This window comes from Camarhynchus parvulus, chromosome 5, assembly GCF_901933205.1.
Source record: "Camarhynchus parvulus chromosome 5, STF_HiC, whole genome shotgun sequence".
Lineage (NCBI taxonomy): Eukaryota > Metazoa > Chordata > Aves > Passeriformes > Thraupidae > Camarhynchus > Camarhynchus parvulus.
Genome location: NC_044575.1, coordinates 25984895 through 26001675, shown reverse-complemented (window position 1 = coordinate 26001675; position 16781 = coordinate 25984895). Strand labels below are relative to the sequence as shown.

Here is a 16781-nt window from a genome sequence, read left to right as displayed (position 1 = left end):
TCTTGTGACTCCTCCCATATCAGTGAAGAAGCTCTTGATGAAAAGTAAGGGTGAAGAACTGATGCAATTGCTGTAGACTTGATTGGAGTTCTGTTGTTTGGGGGAACCCACAATTCAGACCAAGTGTTCTGGATTTGAATGGAACCTGGACATTAAAAGGCCAAGGTTCCTGGCTTGTGGGATACAATCATCCTACATTTCATTCCACATAGGTCTGGCAAGTCTAAACTATAAAACTTGTAAGCAGTGTGAGGTAATAATAGAAATAATCCCAATGAAGTATTATCAACAGATAAGAGGTGGGTCATGCAATCACAAGCTAATCTTGTAATTGTCTCTTTATACATATGACATATGTTATAAACACTCTCTTGAGGTTTATTGTTTGTACTTGCACCATTTTACTTTAAAAAATCTTACTAAACTTCTAGTGTTTACCATTCACTTTTTACATTCTATATTTGTGTATAATGCTGTTTTTTACAATAAAACATCAGTACAGAATAAATAGGTGCACACACTTAAAATGAAACCCAGGTATGTTCCTTGAGTATAGTACATCTGCTCTTGGCAGATCCATCTACATCTGCATAGATCTAAGTTGAGCAACATTGGAGCTCAGTTCCTTTGCTCTTTTTAAGAAAAGATGACTTGCTGTATGGGTTAATGGGATTAAAATGAACAACAGGCTCTTCACATACAGTATAGCACAGAAGGTTTGAGTATAGTCTTTTATTTATTACATAACAGACATTCTAACTTACTTACTAATTCCTCCAAAATATGCCTGCCATACCTTTCTATGTGCAGCCTACAAGTGCTGGAAATCCTGTAAAACAGAATAAGTCAAAATGAGTGGAATATCCTTGTAGTTGCCATGTATGAGGAAGAGGACTTGCTTGCAAAAATATAGTTGTGTGAATGTCGGGAAAATCAATGTATGGGTTTTTGTTTATAACAAAATACTTCCCGAATATTCTATATTCATTAGAACTTCTGCAGATGCCCCTGCACATACACTTTCTCTTCTCACATAAATGGAATTTTATTTTATTTAAGATACATGGTTTAAAGCAAAAAAAAAAAAAAATCTAGTTATTACCTTGGTGTGGAAGTTAGAAAATATTTCCCTCTAAGATCCTACTTACTTGATCTGAACATTAAGACTGAATTTGTATCCAGAGAAGAAGATTTAAATATTTGATCTTTTTGTTCCTATAAATACCAATGAGACAATAATGACATTTGAAAGCTTACTTGCATCCACTGAGGGGACAAAAATTATAATGAAACCTGTAAAAGGATCATAGTTGTTTCTTACTTCCTTTTTGTTCAAAATAGTTGAAGTATTATATTTTAATATATATTATTTTCTCTTCCTGTTAAAAGAAGGCTACAGTTCCACTGTCTAGTCATTATACTCAGTAATTGCAATGAATAGCTGATTAATAATTCGTGAAATGTTACCAGTGGTGTTTCATAAAATTAAATAACCATGTGGTCAATACCTGTTTCAAATTTCCTATAGTAAGTGGCATATGAGAGTTATTAGATACAGTATTTCATTATGTTGAAGATAAGAGGGAAGAGTAGAAAAATGTAAGGACTGCTTGTCTGCAAAATCCTAATGAAATTTTTAAGGGTAATATAAGTGAGGGAAACTTGCCGTCATTTCCCCAATAGTGATACACCATGCATTTTTGCATGAATTCATCTGTGTGCTCAAAGGTTTTATTGTTTTCCCATCCAAGCATGTAGAAGAGTTACAAATCAAAGGAAAAGACTCCTTTGTTGCTTTGGATAAGTGTTTGCTGTACAATTATGCTTGAACGTTTGTGTTCATGTTGCTTTTGAGCCATTGCACTTTCTCCTTTCCTTTTTAACGTTGTAGGTACTTCGAAGCAGTGCAGCTGAACTTCCGACAACGTCTGCATGTTGAACAGATATTTGACTTGGAGAACGGAGAATATCTTTGTCCCCTTTGCAAATCTCTGTGCAATACTGTGATTCCTATTGTTCCACTGCAGGCTCAAAAAATAAACAGGTGAAATACCAGATTGGTTAACCTCTACTTAAAAAAAAAAAAAAAAAGGAAATATTACTTTAGGGCTGATCAGCTTTTCAAATTTTTGGAAGAAAAACTTCAAAAAAACTAATCTGTATAAAATACTGCATATCTTCTTATTGATTGCTTAGCCAAATATACTTCTTTTGGCAGTAAATACTTTATTTTTTATAAAACATTTTTGGATTGCCTACTTTTTAGAGCTGAAATCAAGTGAGAAAGTACCTAGATCTAGTATTTAGCCTTACACTTCATTTTGTACTGTTTGCTCAAAATTTCTGAAGCCAGTAAAACTGAGCAAATACTGTTTGGATGTGTTTGGATCTAATTGTGTCCTCTGCTTTTTAAATTAAGGTGATTCTTTAAAGGTTAAAGTAAAACCTGCTTTCTATTTTTTTTTTTTCAGTGAGGATGCAGAGGCGGTAGCTCAAATCCTGTCCCTAGCTAGGTGGCTGGAGATTGTCACAGTCAGGATATCAGGCTACAGTGTGAAAAATGCTAAAGGTTTGTTATCTTAATTTTTAAGCTATTCTGTGGGATGGACATCAGTGCATGTCTTAACTAGTACCAGTAGAAAACTTCAAATTAAGAATTGAGTTTTGCTCTCAGTCAAGACAGTATTAAATAAAGCTGGGGATAAAAGTTATTGCCCTTTCTGAGTTGATATCTTGATTTCAGTGCCCTCACCAATTTTCTGGCTTTTGTTAATTATTTTCCATCTTCCCTTTGGAAAAAAAGATAGGCGCACTTGGAGAGGATGCCAACAGACTAATGCTCGTGGTTAATAAACTTTTGTATGGACTGTGAGGTAGTAAAAAAGAGAACAACTAAATTATAAAGGACAAAATGAAAGTAGGTATGAGTATTAGAAAACAGGAGGCACAGAGAGTCTACTGTTTTGGGGAATAGAGGCGAAAGTTACTTAAAGGAAGAATCATGGAATATAGTCTAGCCTGTGAGGTGTGTTTGCAATTATTTTCAAATCACTTTCAAATAAATACACTACTCCCTTTTTTTCAACTGCTTAAAAAACTGTAGCAGCTTCTTTGCTTTTTAATGCAGATGTATTTTTTTTTTCCTGTTAGGAGAGAAACAAAGTCTTCCACCTTTCACCAACAAGGGAACGGGGAACTCAGCTTTGGAATTCCATTCCATCCTTAGTTTTGGAGTTCAGTCCTCGTAAGTGTTACTAGCAGTGTTCTCTGCATTATATTAATTTTCCCTTCAATATCCCAGGTATACTTCAGAATGTGTATTGAAGGAAAGACATGATTTGTTTGGTCTGACTAGGGGCTTACTTATTATTTTCCATAAGCATTCACTGATTATTGAATCCGTGAGGAGCTAGGTGGACCTTTTGGTCAAATCCAGTCTGGTACTTCTTATATTCCTGGTACAAAGCGAGAAGCCTGGAATCTTCTAATCTGCAATTCCAGTGATTTGGGTTACTTGCTGTGCCTCTAGGCATGTTATTTATTGTTTGTCTGCCTTAATTTTTCTGCCATGCATCTGTTTTGGGCATGGATTTCAGGTGGTTTTGAATATGATAATGGGATGGGGATCACTTAGAGGGATAGGGCTCTTGTCTGGTTCTGTTTCTCATCTATTCTAAATTAAACTCAATGCCAACATTGAGTTTATTTGAGACAGCAATTGGTGATCATGTTCCACATTGCTGATTGTAACACTAAGCACATTCAATTCCAGTGGGCAAAAGCATTTGCCCACTAAAACAGAATGAATGGTAGATGCTTATCAAGTGAGCTCAGCTGTCCCTTATCTCTTTTTAAATCATGCTGTAAGTACTCTGCTACTTCAGACTGACATCAAAGTTTTGCAAAATACCCATGTATATCTTTTATTTGTACAAAAATAAAAAAATGTTCTGTTGTCAGAAACCTGAATCAAATTTTTTCTTGATAACTGATCTTCATGGGAGAGATTCTGTAGTTTAAAGTTAAACAGTATTGTTTAAGTGTGAACCTGGCTAAACCTCTGATTTTTGAGTACAATTGTTTTGTCCATAGAGATAGAGAGAATTAATATGAATGTCATATATTTCTATTAGAAAATCCTGTGTATGACTTGGAAAAAAACCCACAAGCCATTAAAACTGCTAAACACTTGTTTACATAAAACTACATTTACATAAACTAACCTGATGTAATTAGGAAAGAGCTTAAGTGCTAAAAAATGTGTTTAAAAACGCACTTGAAATGTCTTCCATTTTTAGCGCCTTACTATTTTCACTTCAGGACTTAAAATTACTGTTTCTTACCATGTTTATTTTCATCGTATTTTACTTTAAAATGTTTGCATTTTTCTAACGTGAATTATAATGTCATACACAGAAATAATATCTTCCAGCCTGGCAGCTCTTAATCTCTCAATTTGTAAAGCTTTTTTTGTCAAAGTCCTTGGTTTACTACTGAAAACTAAGGATTTTTTTTTCCATCTCTGTGCAGACAAAGGGTCTTTGTTCTCAATAGTTCTTTCATAAATAACTGTCCTGGTTTGGACTTAGACTTTGATAGTGATTGATTAACCAGTAAGTAATTATTGCTATTAATAATTGAGACTGAAATTTTCTCATGTTGGTTTTGCAGAGCCAAGTACTCAAGCAGTATGAAAGAGATGCTTATTCTCTTTGCCACCACCATTTACAGAGTTGGACTCAAAGTTGCTCCAAATGAAGCTGATTCCCGGATTCCTATGATGACCTGGAGCACTTGTGCTTTTACCATCCAGTGTATAGGTAAAGTATAATTTCAGTTTATTCCTTCTCATTAATTGAAAATGTTACAGTTGCTTGATTGTTTAATTTTATACCATGTGATTGTACAAATAATAGTTCTACATAAGTACAAGCCATATGTAATAGTATAGCAAATTAAATTATATGTAATTACATATATAATAACAGAATTATTATCTATAAACTAATATAAATACTAGGATGTTGTTCTTACATAGTAGCTCATGAAATATGGTATGGAATGCCAACATTGAATTTAATTTGAGACAGCAGTTAGTGATCATGTTCCACATTACTAATTGTAACACTAAGCATGTTCAGTTAATATTTCAGGTTGCCAAAGATCATTGACTTGCAGGCATCTCCTACACTAAATGTCTAATAGCTGTGAAATAGTACTGTTTCCTTATTTGGTTTTATCTGTATTCTTTAAAAAATTTTCATGGGATTTGTAGAAGAAAGTCTCTTGTATTCTGAAACTGCTAAGTAGATACCCGGTAGAAAAAGAAACAAAAAAAACCCACAAAAAAAACTACCAAACATTCTCTGCCATGAATCTCTCAAGGCAAAAAAATTAGCAGAAAAAAAATTTCATTGTGTGGAATAATGTGCCTATTTTATTTCATTTCTGTACTACATACACAATTAAGTCTGTGTAATGAACATGAAGCTGTGGATAAATCTGTAGATGCTTCCAGGTAGGGAAAAAGGCAAGATCTAGGTCTAAAATGCATGATGAAGGGATTGAGAATATAATTGTACGTGTCCATACATGTGATTTGCCAACTATACCAAGTATTTCTTGATGAAGATGTAGAAATACAAGTTTAGTCTACCTTGAATCTCTAATGGAGTATCAAGAGTTCAGAAGGTTTTTAGGTGGATTGGGAATATTCTGATAAAGCAGAAATAGAACTGATTGCATCTTTAGTGATGGATTCTATATTTTCAAATAGGTTGAAATAGGTCACTCACTTTATTAACATTACTGTACTTAATGCTGTGCAGATTGGTTTTGTTTGATACATGAAAAAGGATATTGGTGGCTGTCAAGGAGGAGTTAGACAGCAAGTGCATAAATGCAGTAACTGTTGTCACAGGTCTGATATTGAAGGCCTGTGTTAGTAGAAGAAAATTCAGGTACTCTTGAGGAGAAGAGTATAAAGCCAGAGGGGTCACTGTGACAGTTTGACTTGGCCACACCACTTCCTTGGAATCATTTTTGTTTGCAAATGGAGCAGACTTTAGTGGAATTGTAAAGCAAAACTGCCTGCATAGCTTCAGTATGCTGGTCTAGAGTCTAGTTATAGTGTATTATTGAAACCATTTAGTGGGCATATAGCCAAGCTGCCTAGACGAGGAACTTCAGAGGAACCTCTAGAGAAGGTTCAAAGCATCATTGACCTAAGGGAAGTGAATTGGTATCATTGCTAAAAGCCAGACTCCTGGAAAAAGAAACAAACTCAAAACCTGCCAGAACCAAAACCCCACAACAAAAAGCCTCCAAATCAAAATCTCCCAATGAAATAAAATTTTAAAAATTCCGGGTGTACTGTTTCATCTCTGGAAAGTGACTGAAGTACAAAACCATTTGAACTGATACCTTTTTACTCAATTGAGTTAATTTGATTTCTTATTTTTTTATTGGCTTATTTTTTCCTGATTATTCTTTCAGAACCAAAGCACTCGGGGAGGAAAGATGAGCTGTATTCCAGCTTGGGAGTTTTGTTTCTGTTAAACTGCAGTCAAATGCAGTAGTGCAAATTTTGCCAGGTTGCCAAGGCAAATGGTGGCTGCCCCAACCCTGGCAGTGTTCAAGGCCAGGTTGGATGAGGCCTTAAGCAATGTGGTCTAGTGAGGGTGTCCCTGCCCATGGCAGGGGAGTGGGAATTAGATGAACTTTAAGGGTCCATTTCAGCCCCTTAACATTCCATGATAAATATGAGGGTAAGATGGCTGCATAGCATCTCTGTAAATGTAACTTGATGGTTTTGAGTGTTGCATGAGGGTAACTGAAAATAAATCTGAATCTATAGAATGAATGGTTTATCATCATTCATGTGAAGCAACATTCCTTTAAATCCTCAGTTTGCAAAGTCTGAAAACTGAAAATTTTAAAATTGCTTATTGCAATAATTTATCTTGGAAATGATCAATGCCATTTAAGACAGATTTGGTTTTTTCAAGAAAATTCTGTTATAACAATTTGGGTGAGCTTTAAAAAGGAGTGTATATAATAAGAATGAATTAATATTAGGTTCTGTAGAAAAACCTTAATTTTTTTCTCTGTTTAATTTTAAGAAAACCTCTTGGAAACAGAGGGCAAGCCTTTATTTGGATCCCTACAAAATAGACAGGTATGGATGAGTAAGATATGCAATATATTTTAAACAAAAAAGTATTTATAATATACATGCATCTATACACCTGTCAAAACTGCTAACATCAAGATCATTCTCTGTTGAGGGATATCGCTCAATGTTTGGATTCATAGCATAAAGAGCACTTTGAAAGAATAATATCTGCTTATATATGGATGTTCATATTAAATTAATTTATGTCTTATGTTTATGTAGAAGTAGATATGTTTTTACAGTTCTATAACACTCTTATATTTAACCTTTTTTCCCATTCAACCCTTTTCTCTTGCGCTCTAGCACAGTGGCCTTAAAGCATTAGTGCAGTTTGCAGCTGCTCAGAGAACAACATCCCCACAGCTTCTGATACAGAAACACCTGATTCGTCTTCTAGGAGGTACTGTAGTCCTTTTATTTACTGCCTTTTGTGTTGTGGAAGTTTCTGTTCCAAAGTGGCACACAGGTTAGCGCAGCACAGAAGCCAGGGCCGGAGTACTTGACAGCAGTGCTCACTTCAGTTGCCTGAAATCATGGGGTGTAGATGGAACTCACCCCGGGTTACCCAGACCTACAGATACTCAAGTCTGGAACAGATGGGTAACAACTGTTTCTGGTAATGTTCAGAATTACTCAAATTCTCTTCTAAACAGGTGAATAAAGCCACAAAATAGGTATTTATTAATTGTGAGACCTCATCTTCTTAGCATGGAGAAGAGCAGGCTCTGGGGAGGCTTCATCGCAGCCTTGCAGTATCCTACGAGGGCTTATAAAAAGGAGGGAAAGGGACTTTATTAGAGAGGTAGATAGGGGCAGGACATAAGTGAAATGGTTTTAAACTGAAAAAAACTAGGTTTAGGTTAACTATGAGACAGAAATTCTGTACTGTGGGTGTGGTGGGGCACTGAAACAGGCTGCTCAAAGAAGTGGTTGCCCCATCCCTGGAAGTGTTAAAGGTCAGATTGGAGGGAGCTCTGGGCAGCCTGATGTAGTGAGTCACATTCCTGCCTTTGGCAGGGGAGATGGAACTGGATCATCTTTAAGCTCCCTTTCAATGCAAACCATTCTATAATTCTGTGACTTTCAGTACTTTCAAAAGTCTGCTTGAAGCCTAGCTTAAGATATTTCAGTCCCAGGGAGAGCGAGTTTGAGGCATGTAGTTTCCCGCTAGTTTCTTATTGATTGGGTTAGTCTAAGAGTCTTATGTGGGGTTCTTAGGCTTTTGTATTGGGCAAGGTTGTGAGGCATCTAGTGTTGAGGTGCCTAGGGACCTTCACCTTTAACACTATGTGTGATTTATTAGAGGTGGAGAAATAAAGATTTATGTCTCAGAATTTTGAAGCTATGTTAATTAAAATTGTTAACTGTTAGTGCACGTTGGAAATAGCTAAACATGCACAATCAAACCAGTGGTAAGCAGTTAATTAAATAGATCCTTACTTAGGGATCTGGATCTTTGATGAAAACACAGAAATTATAGAGGCTCTAAAATCCGATTCTGATATTACAGTTCAATTCAAAACAAGAAAATATGTGCTAAATATTTAACTGATACCTTTATTTTGTAGTTCTCCTACCAAACTATAAAGGGGAGGACACTCCATCACTCTTAGAAGTAGATATGTTCCACATTTTGGTAAGCAGGTTCATTTTATTCTTCATATTAATACTTTCTTTTGAGCACAAATTTTTGTGTACTGTACTCTGTAAATAGTATCTGTTCACTTGCATGAGTTAAATGATTATATACGAGCAACAGTCAAATGATTGCAATATGACTGCTGTGTTTACTTTTAGTTCTACTAACTTTCAAATCTTTGCTGTCTTGTTCTTATTAAATTTCCTTCTTGCAATCTCAGTCTTCTTTTTACCACTTCCATTGTTATTAAGGATTAAAAAAAAAACTTAAGAAACACACCCAGTTTCTTTCCCTCACTTTCCCTTTGTCTCAATCAGTATCTCATAATCTGATTTCTTTACATCAACTCTCATTACCTTCTGTATTTTTCTTAGACTCTTCTTTCTGTTCTTAATACAAATCTGTATTACAGATTTTTCTGCCGTTCAAAAAATCCAAAAGCACGCAGAAAACAGCCAATAAAACCAGACTCACCAAATAAAATGTCTTGCCCTGGCTGTCCTTCTATCTAATGCTTGGTCTCGCTTCCCACTTTTTCAATGTGCTTTGTCTTGTGTCAAAGAACAGAAATTAAGCTTTTTAGGAACTGGGTATGGTATATCTCTAAACTGACAATTACCATTCAACTCTGTCTGAGTTTCCTACATGCCCTAGTGCTCAAATTGTTAATATTTTCCATTGAGTTTTTGCTACACTTTGCATTAAAACTAGCAAGATAGATTAACATACTCAGAATACAGAAATAAAATACAAATGTATAGTGAGAGTATAGTTGCTACCCTTGTATCTATTACCAAATTTTTGACACTTTAATATTTGCCTATTCCTCTTCACTGTAGGTGGGAGCTGTATTATCCTTTCCATCTTTATACTGGGAAGATGCTGTAGACTTGCAACCTTCATCAGTTAGTTCAGCCTATAACCACCTCTACCTCTTCCATCTGACAACACTGGCACACATAATGCAAATAGTCATCTCTTCAGCAACAGGTAGATGTGTATTTGTGTTGCATTTTTCTGGCATTTTTGCACAGTTTCTTAAAAATAATGGATTGATACCATTAGTGTCTTCCAGGTATAAATGTCCTCATAAGAGGTGCCACTTAGGCCTAGGTAGTAATAACTGTTTTCTGGTAAAAATGAAGTAGCATTACATCAAGTTCAGAGCATTTTATTATGTCACTTCTGTGTGCTTAGGCTCAGAAAACAAAATAGTTATTGATATATCAGTACTTGCTCCAGTCAGTCATTTTAGAGGGGTAACTTTCCCTTCTTCACTCCTTATAAGAGAATCAAAGTTCTACCAGCATCACTGAGCTGCACAGTGATAATCCATATGGATTTGGGAAATAAAATTTTCTTGCTCTTCAACTTCGTAAATACCCAGATCTGAAGTACAGAATCCTGTAAACCGATAGGAGAGAATTAAATTTTTCTCTCTACTTCATAACATAGTTGAAAATTGGCTTTAGACTTTCTAGCTAGTACTTTGTTTTTCTTCAGTATGATAGGAATTTTTAAAAAACCTAGACATTTAAAAAAATTTCTGTAATTTAAGCTACGTAGAACAACTTCAAAAGTTCAAGGGAAGGAAGCAGTTCTTTACTGAGGATGATCAATGAGAGTGTAATCCTGATTCTTCCTTACAGCATTAAGTCTCGGGAGAACATTTTTAAGACAGAAAACAGCAAATAGAAAAGAATTAAGCAAATTAAAGTGGAATTAATTCTGTAATGCAATTGAAAAAAAAAGGTTTTAGTATTTGTAAAAGAGAAGTGTGTCAGGATGTAGTGCATTTACAGTGGACTCTTCTTTTTGTATGCAGAATCCCCTACTGCTCACTCATCTGACAATAGTGAGGAGGCACAATCTGCACAGTCTTTCTGTAGAGAGGTTTGCCAATACACCAGTGGGTAAGTAACAGTTCAATTGTAGTGTTAAATTTTCTTGGAAAGACAGCAATCTACAGGATTGACCAGGACAACACAGAAGACAGGAAAAAATTACTCATTTTATATAGGGAGTTAGCGCAGTGCCTTGTGCTTTCTTCCCGTGCTCCTGAACACTGCAAGTGGTGAAAGAAACGCTTTTAGTTAAAGTGGCTGCTTTTTGTGGACAGCAGAGTGAATCATTAGCCTGAGGATGAAAAAATACCTGTATCCATTGTGGAGAGAAGTACATCCAACTGCAATATTTATTTTTACTTTGCTTTGATTATTTTGGTTTAGATCTCTTGTGTTATAAATGGAAACGAGAAAGAAGGAAATGGTCCTACTACAAAAGGGGGATAAGTGTAAAGCTGAACATTGTTGCTTTATGAGTGTTAGTGCCCATTTTTCAGACTTTTCTGACAGGTGCAGCTGTCTAATTTGAAGATTTATTACAAGTGTGGTTCATAAACTCAGTACTCACTTCTTGTGGAAAGGGGAAGTTGGAAGTCAAGTGCTGGTGGCTGTGTTTCACAGAATTTGGGTACCCAAGGGTTGCTTCTACACAGCTACCATTCTGCCAATGCTAGCCAAAATATGATAGTGCTAGAATGATGTGCACTATGAACTACTGCAGCTTTTTCTCATTTCTGTTTTACAGTTGCTTCAGTCAGGATATTCCAGGCTGGCTTGTGTGGGATTGTGTTAAAAAAGGCATCATGCCTTACCTTCGTTGTGCTGCTTTATTTTTTCATTATTTGCTGGGAGTTTCTCCACCTGAGGAGCTACTACAAGGTAAATATGAGAAAACAAATATATGACCTTCTTTGTCTTGAAAGAATTTTTAAATGTTCACAATAATTTAGCAGTAGTAAATACATGAAAGTAAGACTTTGAAGGTGAAGGAATTACGTATTCATAGAGGAAGGGACAGGCACTTGAAGCTGAGTTGTCCTGACCTGCATAGAAGATGCAAATATGTGAATTGTCAGTGATGTGAGTACTTGTTGATAAAGATTCAGCAGTTTGAAGATAATTTCAGGAATTTAGGTGATATCACCTGAGAAATTGCCTGAAATGTATTTTGAAAGCCCAGTGTTTTTTGTAGCGCTAATGTTGGTAAATGGTAAAGATACGGGGATTGAGCCAAACAAAGCCAAACAGGTACAAAGCACAATATAAAACTTAAGCCTCTTCCTTGAAGGATCCTAATACATTACTGTTACAAACCCCAAAAATAAATATTTTGTTATGTGTCAAAATGCAGTGAAACACAGAATCATCAACTATTTGGAAAGAAGAGCAGTAATTTTTATGAATAACTGAGACAAAATATAACACATATATAACAACAAAAATGAAAAATTGATTTATATAAACTGTGAACTAAATTAGAATTTTATTAGAATATGCAAGTCAAAATCTCTGCACATTGGGATATGCTGTTGTCCTTACCAGGGGTCTGGATCTTTGATTCTGTAGGGAGGAGTCTTTCTGGTGAACCAATAATGTAATTTTCTGTAGCAGAGACAATAAATAACCACCCAGCAAACTATAAAATCAGCCCAATTTTATGTAATGTTAGCACTGACTTGATTACAGCAAAATTTAATATCATTGAGGACTATCGTAAGGGTAGTGAAAAAATAATATGCGAGTACAGGAATCTTCTGCACTTGTGTGACATATTATGCAGTAATTTAAGCAAGGAATTTTGTTTTACAGTAACTTATGCATTAAAAAATACTTAATTATATACGTCAAATTTGTTTAAACAGATCGTCAGCTAATCCAAATGATAGCTCTTAATAAGTTGGCAGAATAATATCCAGTTGTACGATGTAGGCGCTATGATGAAGCTGTAGGATACGGACTACTCAATGGAAAAGGAATCAGGAGATTTCTAGTTTTGAGTGAATTATTCAGCAGTGCTGAAACACTTAAGCACTCATTCGTGTATTCTTTTGCAGTTTCTGAAGAAGGGCAATTCAAGGCACTTTGTAGTTACCTCTCTCTACCTACAAATTTGTTCCTGCTCTTCCATGAATATTGGGACACAGTAAATCCACTGCTTCAAAGGTACTAACTGGGACTGGACAGGCCATGTTCTTCTATTGTGGTGGCCCTGTGGGAATTCTAGACCAAAATTGTTAATGAATGACTAAGCTCAAACTCATACTGAAGTTCTAAACATTTTGTACAGGTACACTAAATCTCTTAAAGCACTTCAGAAACATAAAGCACTCTATTTTATGATAATTCCAATATTAACTAATTATAGTTTAAGGGACTAGTGCTTGCAGACCTATATGAAACCATACCGACAGAAGTTATTTTAAACCATTGCTTGTTTGATATGGCACTCAGTGCTCATTTGCCTATTTTTAATCTGTCCTCAGCAAAAGTGCTGATTACACGAGCTATAAAATGAGAGTGTGGAAAATCATGTAGCTGACAGGGTGAGGCTTTGTATTATTTCTTCTCAACATTTGCAAAATAGACTGGTGGATGTTGAAATTGGCTTAATGGTTAAAAGGTACAATTTGAGCATTATGTACATTGCCATCTGCAGTCATGGAATCATAGAATGTTAGACGGTTGGGAGGAACCTTAAAGACCATCTGGATCTCAGCCCCCTGCCATGGGCAGGGACACCTTCCACTAAAGCAGGCTGCTCCAAGCCTTATTCAACCTGGACTTGAACACCTCCAGGGTTGGGGCATCCAAAACTTCTCTGGGCAACCTGTTCCAGTATCTTACCATCCTCAGAGGAAAGAATTTCTTCCTGATTTCTAACCTAAGTTTCGCTGCTTTCAGTTTGTGAAAGTAGCAGTAAAGAAAACATTTTCTTTAGCAGCAAAGAAAGAATTGGTTAAATTCTGCATTCAAAACCTCAAATTAAATGAATGGACACACCATACCTCATCCTCAGTTAAGACTAGAGCAGCTATATTGTGTTGGAGAATGTGTATTTAACATGACCCTTTGAGCACCTGATGGCAGTAATGATTATTCCTGGTTCTTGGCAGAATTCTCTGACTCACATTAGCTTTTACTTCATTGTTGTTTGGTTGGGTTTTTTAACCTCTAGTTGTTTTAATCTTTGTAGTCTAGATTTCTTCAATTTAGGGACATTACATTTTGAATGGTTGATTTCCGACAGTCCATATAGCTGACCTAAACAGTTCCCTACATACAGTTTTATTATTATCAATTCCATTTGTAGTGTATATTATTACATATAAATTAATAGATTCGTTTTTACACGTAAACTGTTAAATGAATTCTTCTTACTTGTTCTTACATATTTGCTTAAAGACATAGAAGTGTTTCTAAGAGAACACAGATATGATGCTTGTGAACATGAGGAAAGATCACTAGAAGCAGGATTAACAAATAGTTACTGTGCTACAGAAAAAGAGGTTTCAAGTAGGAGGCTGCGTATTTAACATAATAGTAACAGTTGCCAAATCATCATGCAGGTTCCCATATGTTTTTTCACAGATTCTTATTTCAGAAGACTGAATTTGATGATTGTTGAGAAATGTGTTAAATGAAGCATACTAGATTGACCATCTGCTGCAGTTCTTTCTCCCTTCTCCTTTTTTTTTTGTAAAAATAACTTAAAAGACATCTTAAACATACCAGTTCCTCTCTTCTGTAGCTGGCCACTACCTGCCATTTTTTTGATAGACACATTTGGCCATTCTAAGCAATTATGTAATAAACCATTGTTAAATATCCATTAGGTGATGGTTATTTAATAAAAGCAGCAAATATTTTTCTATTAGAATGCACAATATTTATTTATTCTGTATCTTCTAGCATATGTATTTCAAAAGGTGCTGTGTATTGTAGCCCACATTGAGGAACTGAGTATGTCTGAAGACTACTTGCATTGTTTCATTCTGTGTAAATCTAGTGGTTTTATGTGCATGATGGTATTTTTAAGTCTTTTTTCACATAGGTTTTTCCTCCTGTATGCAAAACATTCTCCTGATGAAAACTATTAAAAAACACCCCTGGTTTTTTTCTTGCAAAGTTTTAGGTAGCACTGTCAGTGCTTTTTATCAGTGTTTTATGTTTGCTTATCACTTACTAGTTTAATTTAATGAACCTAAATGTATATTTTTATCAAATACTGTAATCTGCAAATGTTTGTTTGAAATAGGTGGTGTGCTGATCCAGTGGTGTTAAGTTGTTTGAAAGGGAAAAGCATTGCAATAAGGTAAGCTTGTTGTTGTTGTTTTCTTCTGGTTTTGACTTAAAACACTTGAAAGAATGAAATGCTTATTGTGGGCAAGTCAGAGACTTCATGTTTTATTCCTTCTGCCCTACTGCTAGAAGTACATTTCTCTTTAAATCTCTTGTTTATTATTCCTCATACATTGACTCTTTATTGAGATTGTACAACATTGTTAGACAAGTAATCTGTCCTGCTCTAGGAAAGACCAAAAGCTAACTGAAATAGGAAATGTCTTCATACACGTAGGTTATATGGGAAATTTAAGTTCAGCACCTTTGCTGGAATATAGAAATGTTGAAGCTCCCATGTGGAGCATCTCATTTGGGATTCCGAGGCTGAAGAATTGCTCTGGAATTGTGGACTTCTGCAGAAATGACCAAAAGCTTAGCAGGAATTTGCGGTTATTTAGTCCATTGTTTGCTTTGATCTGTATTATTCTCATAATACTGCTATTCCACTTACCCAGGTATCCTAGGAAAAGAAATAATTTAATAGAGCTTCCTGAAGACTACAGTTGCCTTCTGAATCAAGCCTCTCAGTTTAGGTAAGATGTGGCATATTTAGTTGTCTTCTTAGGTGTTTTGTCACTTTTAGTGAATTTTATATTCTTGCAGTTACTGTAACTGGTATTGAAAGAATACAGAAATTATTTTGTAGTGAAGGCATTGTTATGGTTATACTGACCTATACTAGCACCTGTTCATTTTAAATGTGAAGAACAACAGCTTGCTGAATGAAGTCACTTGTGTTTGATAAGACAGCATATAAAATTTTTATAGCTTAGTCTGCTGGTCACTTTTCTCCTGCGGAATGTGCATTTGGTTTGGCCATAAGCCTGAAAATTATTTTTGCACTGGACACAACAAGCTCAGATGATGGCACTGTTTTATGCCAAGAAGTGTGAATCATAGGATAATTGAGGTCAGAAGGGACTTCTGTTGATCATCTAGTTCAATCTCCTACTCAAAGGAGATATCTTGCAGATAATTAATTTCAAACAGTGTGAAAATACAACATAAGGAGGCAGATATGTTATTTGATTGTGATATAATATGTCTTAGGCTTTTGTTTGATTGTGATTTGGGTTTTTTAATTGGTTGGATAGGTCTTTTTGCAGTTTTCTTAAGGAACATTAACCTTTAGTTAAAATTTCTTTTAAAGTTTTGGTTTCTGCTGTGACATGCTGGTTACGCTTCTTTTAGATGCCCACGGTCTTCTGATGATGAACAAAAGCATCCAGTATTGTGTTTATTCTGTGGGGCAATGCTGTGTTCCCAGAACACTTGCTGTCAGGAGCTGGTGAATGGGGAGGAGCTGGGAGCCTGTACTTCTCATGCTCTTCAGTGTGGAGCTGGAGTCTGCATGTTTCTCAAGTAAGTAGCCAGAATTCACAACATTGTCAAAGTCTTTGGTTCTTTTTGTCTGAGATAAAGAAGCAATACTTTGACATAAATTATAGCTCACCAGAAAGGGAAGAGCCTGATTGGAGTTGTATTTTAAATGTAGCTATTCTTTTCTTTAAGAATCAGGGAATGCAAAGTTGTCCTCATTGAAGGTAAAACCAGGGGCTGCTTATATCCTGCACCGTATTTGGATGAATATGGAGAAACAGATCCAGGTCTAAAGTAAGTAAATGCCTGAATTCCTACCTCTCCATTTTTATCTTTCTTTCCTTCTTATACTCATTGGACAACACAGTCTTCTGGCTAGTGTGTACAGCACTGTATGTAATGCATGTCTTGACCTAGGGAACTGATGGCAGTTTCCAGTCAGAAGTGGGTAGTTTATAATGAG

General features: G+C 35.6%; 1 protein-coding gene across 4 annotated transcripts in view; it reads left to right on the top strand.

Moving 5' to 3' along the window:
* UBR1 (ubiquitin protein ligase E3 component n-recognin 1) overlaps positions 1 to 16781 on the top strand; it is a 61573-nt gene that overhangs the window by 40029 nt on the left and 4763 nt on the right. For all 4 annotated transcript variants that reach the window (XM_030948695.1, XM_030948696.1, XM_030948694.1 and 1 more), the window contains exons 32-46: positions 1892 to 2044; positions 2472 to 2569; positions 3151 to 3244; positions 4672 to 4820; positions 7122 to 7177; positions 7478 to 7574; positions 8743 to 8810; positions 9653 to 9803; positions 10639 to 10726; positions 11403 to 11536; positions 12712 to 12820; positions 14913 to 14969; positions 15454 to 15531; positions 16190 to 16360; positions 16511 to 16612. In XM_030948695.1, coding sequence (XP_030804555.1) covers positions 1892 to 2044; positions 2472 to 2569; positions 3151 to 3244; positions 4672 to 4820; positions 7122 to 7177; positions 7478 to 7574; positions 8743 to 8810; positions 9653 to 9803; positions 10639 to 10726; positions 11403 to 11536; positions 12712 to 12820; positions 14913 to 14969; positions 15454 to 15531; positions 16190 to 16360; positions 16511 to 16612 — 1605 coding nt within the window. The remainder of the gene's footprint in view (positions 1 to 1891; positions 2045 to 2471; positions 2570 to 3150; positions 3245 to 4671; positions 4821 to 7121; positions 7178 to 7477; positions 7575 to 8742; positions 8811 to 9652; positions 9804 to 10638; positions 10727 to 11402; positions 11537 to 12711; positions 12821 to 14912; positions 14970 to 15453; positions 15532 to 16189; positions 16361 to 16510; positions 16613 to 16781) is intronic.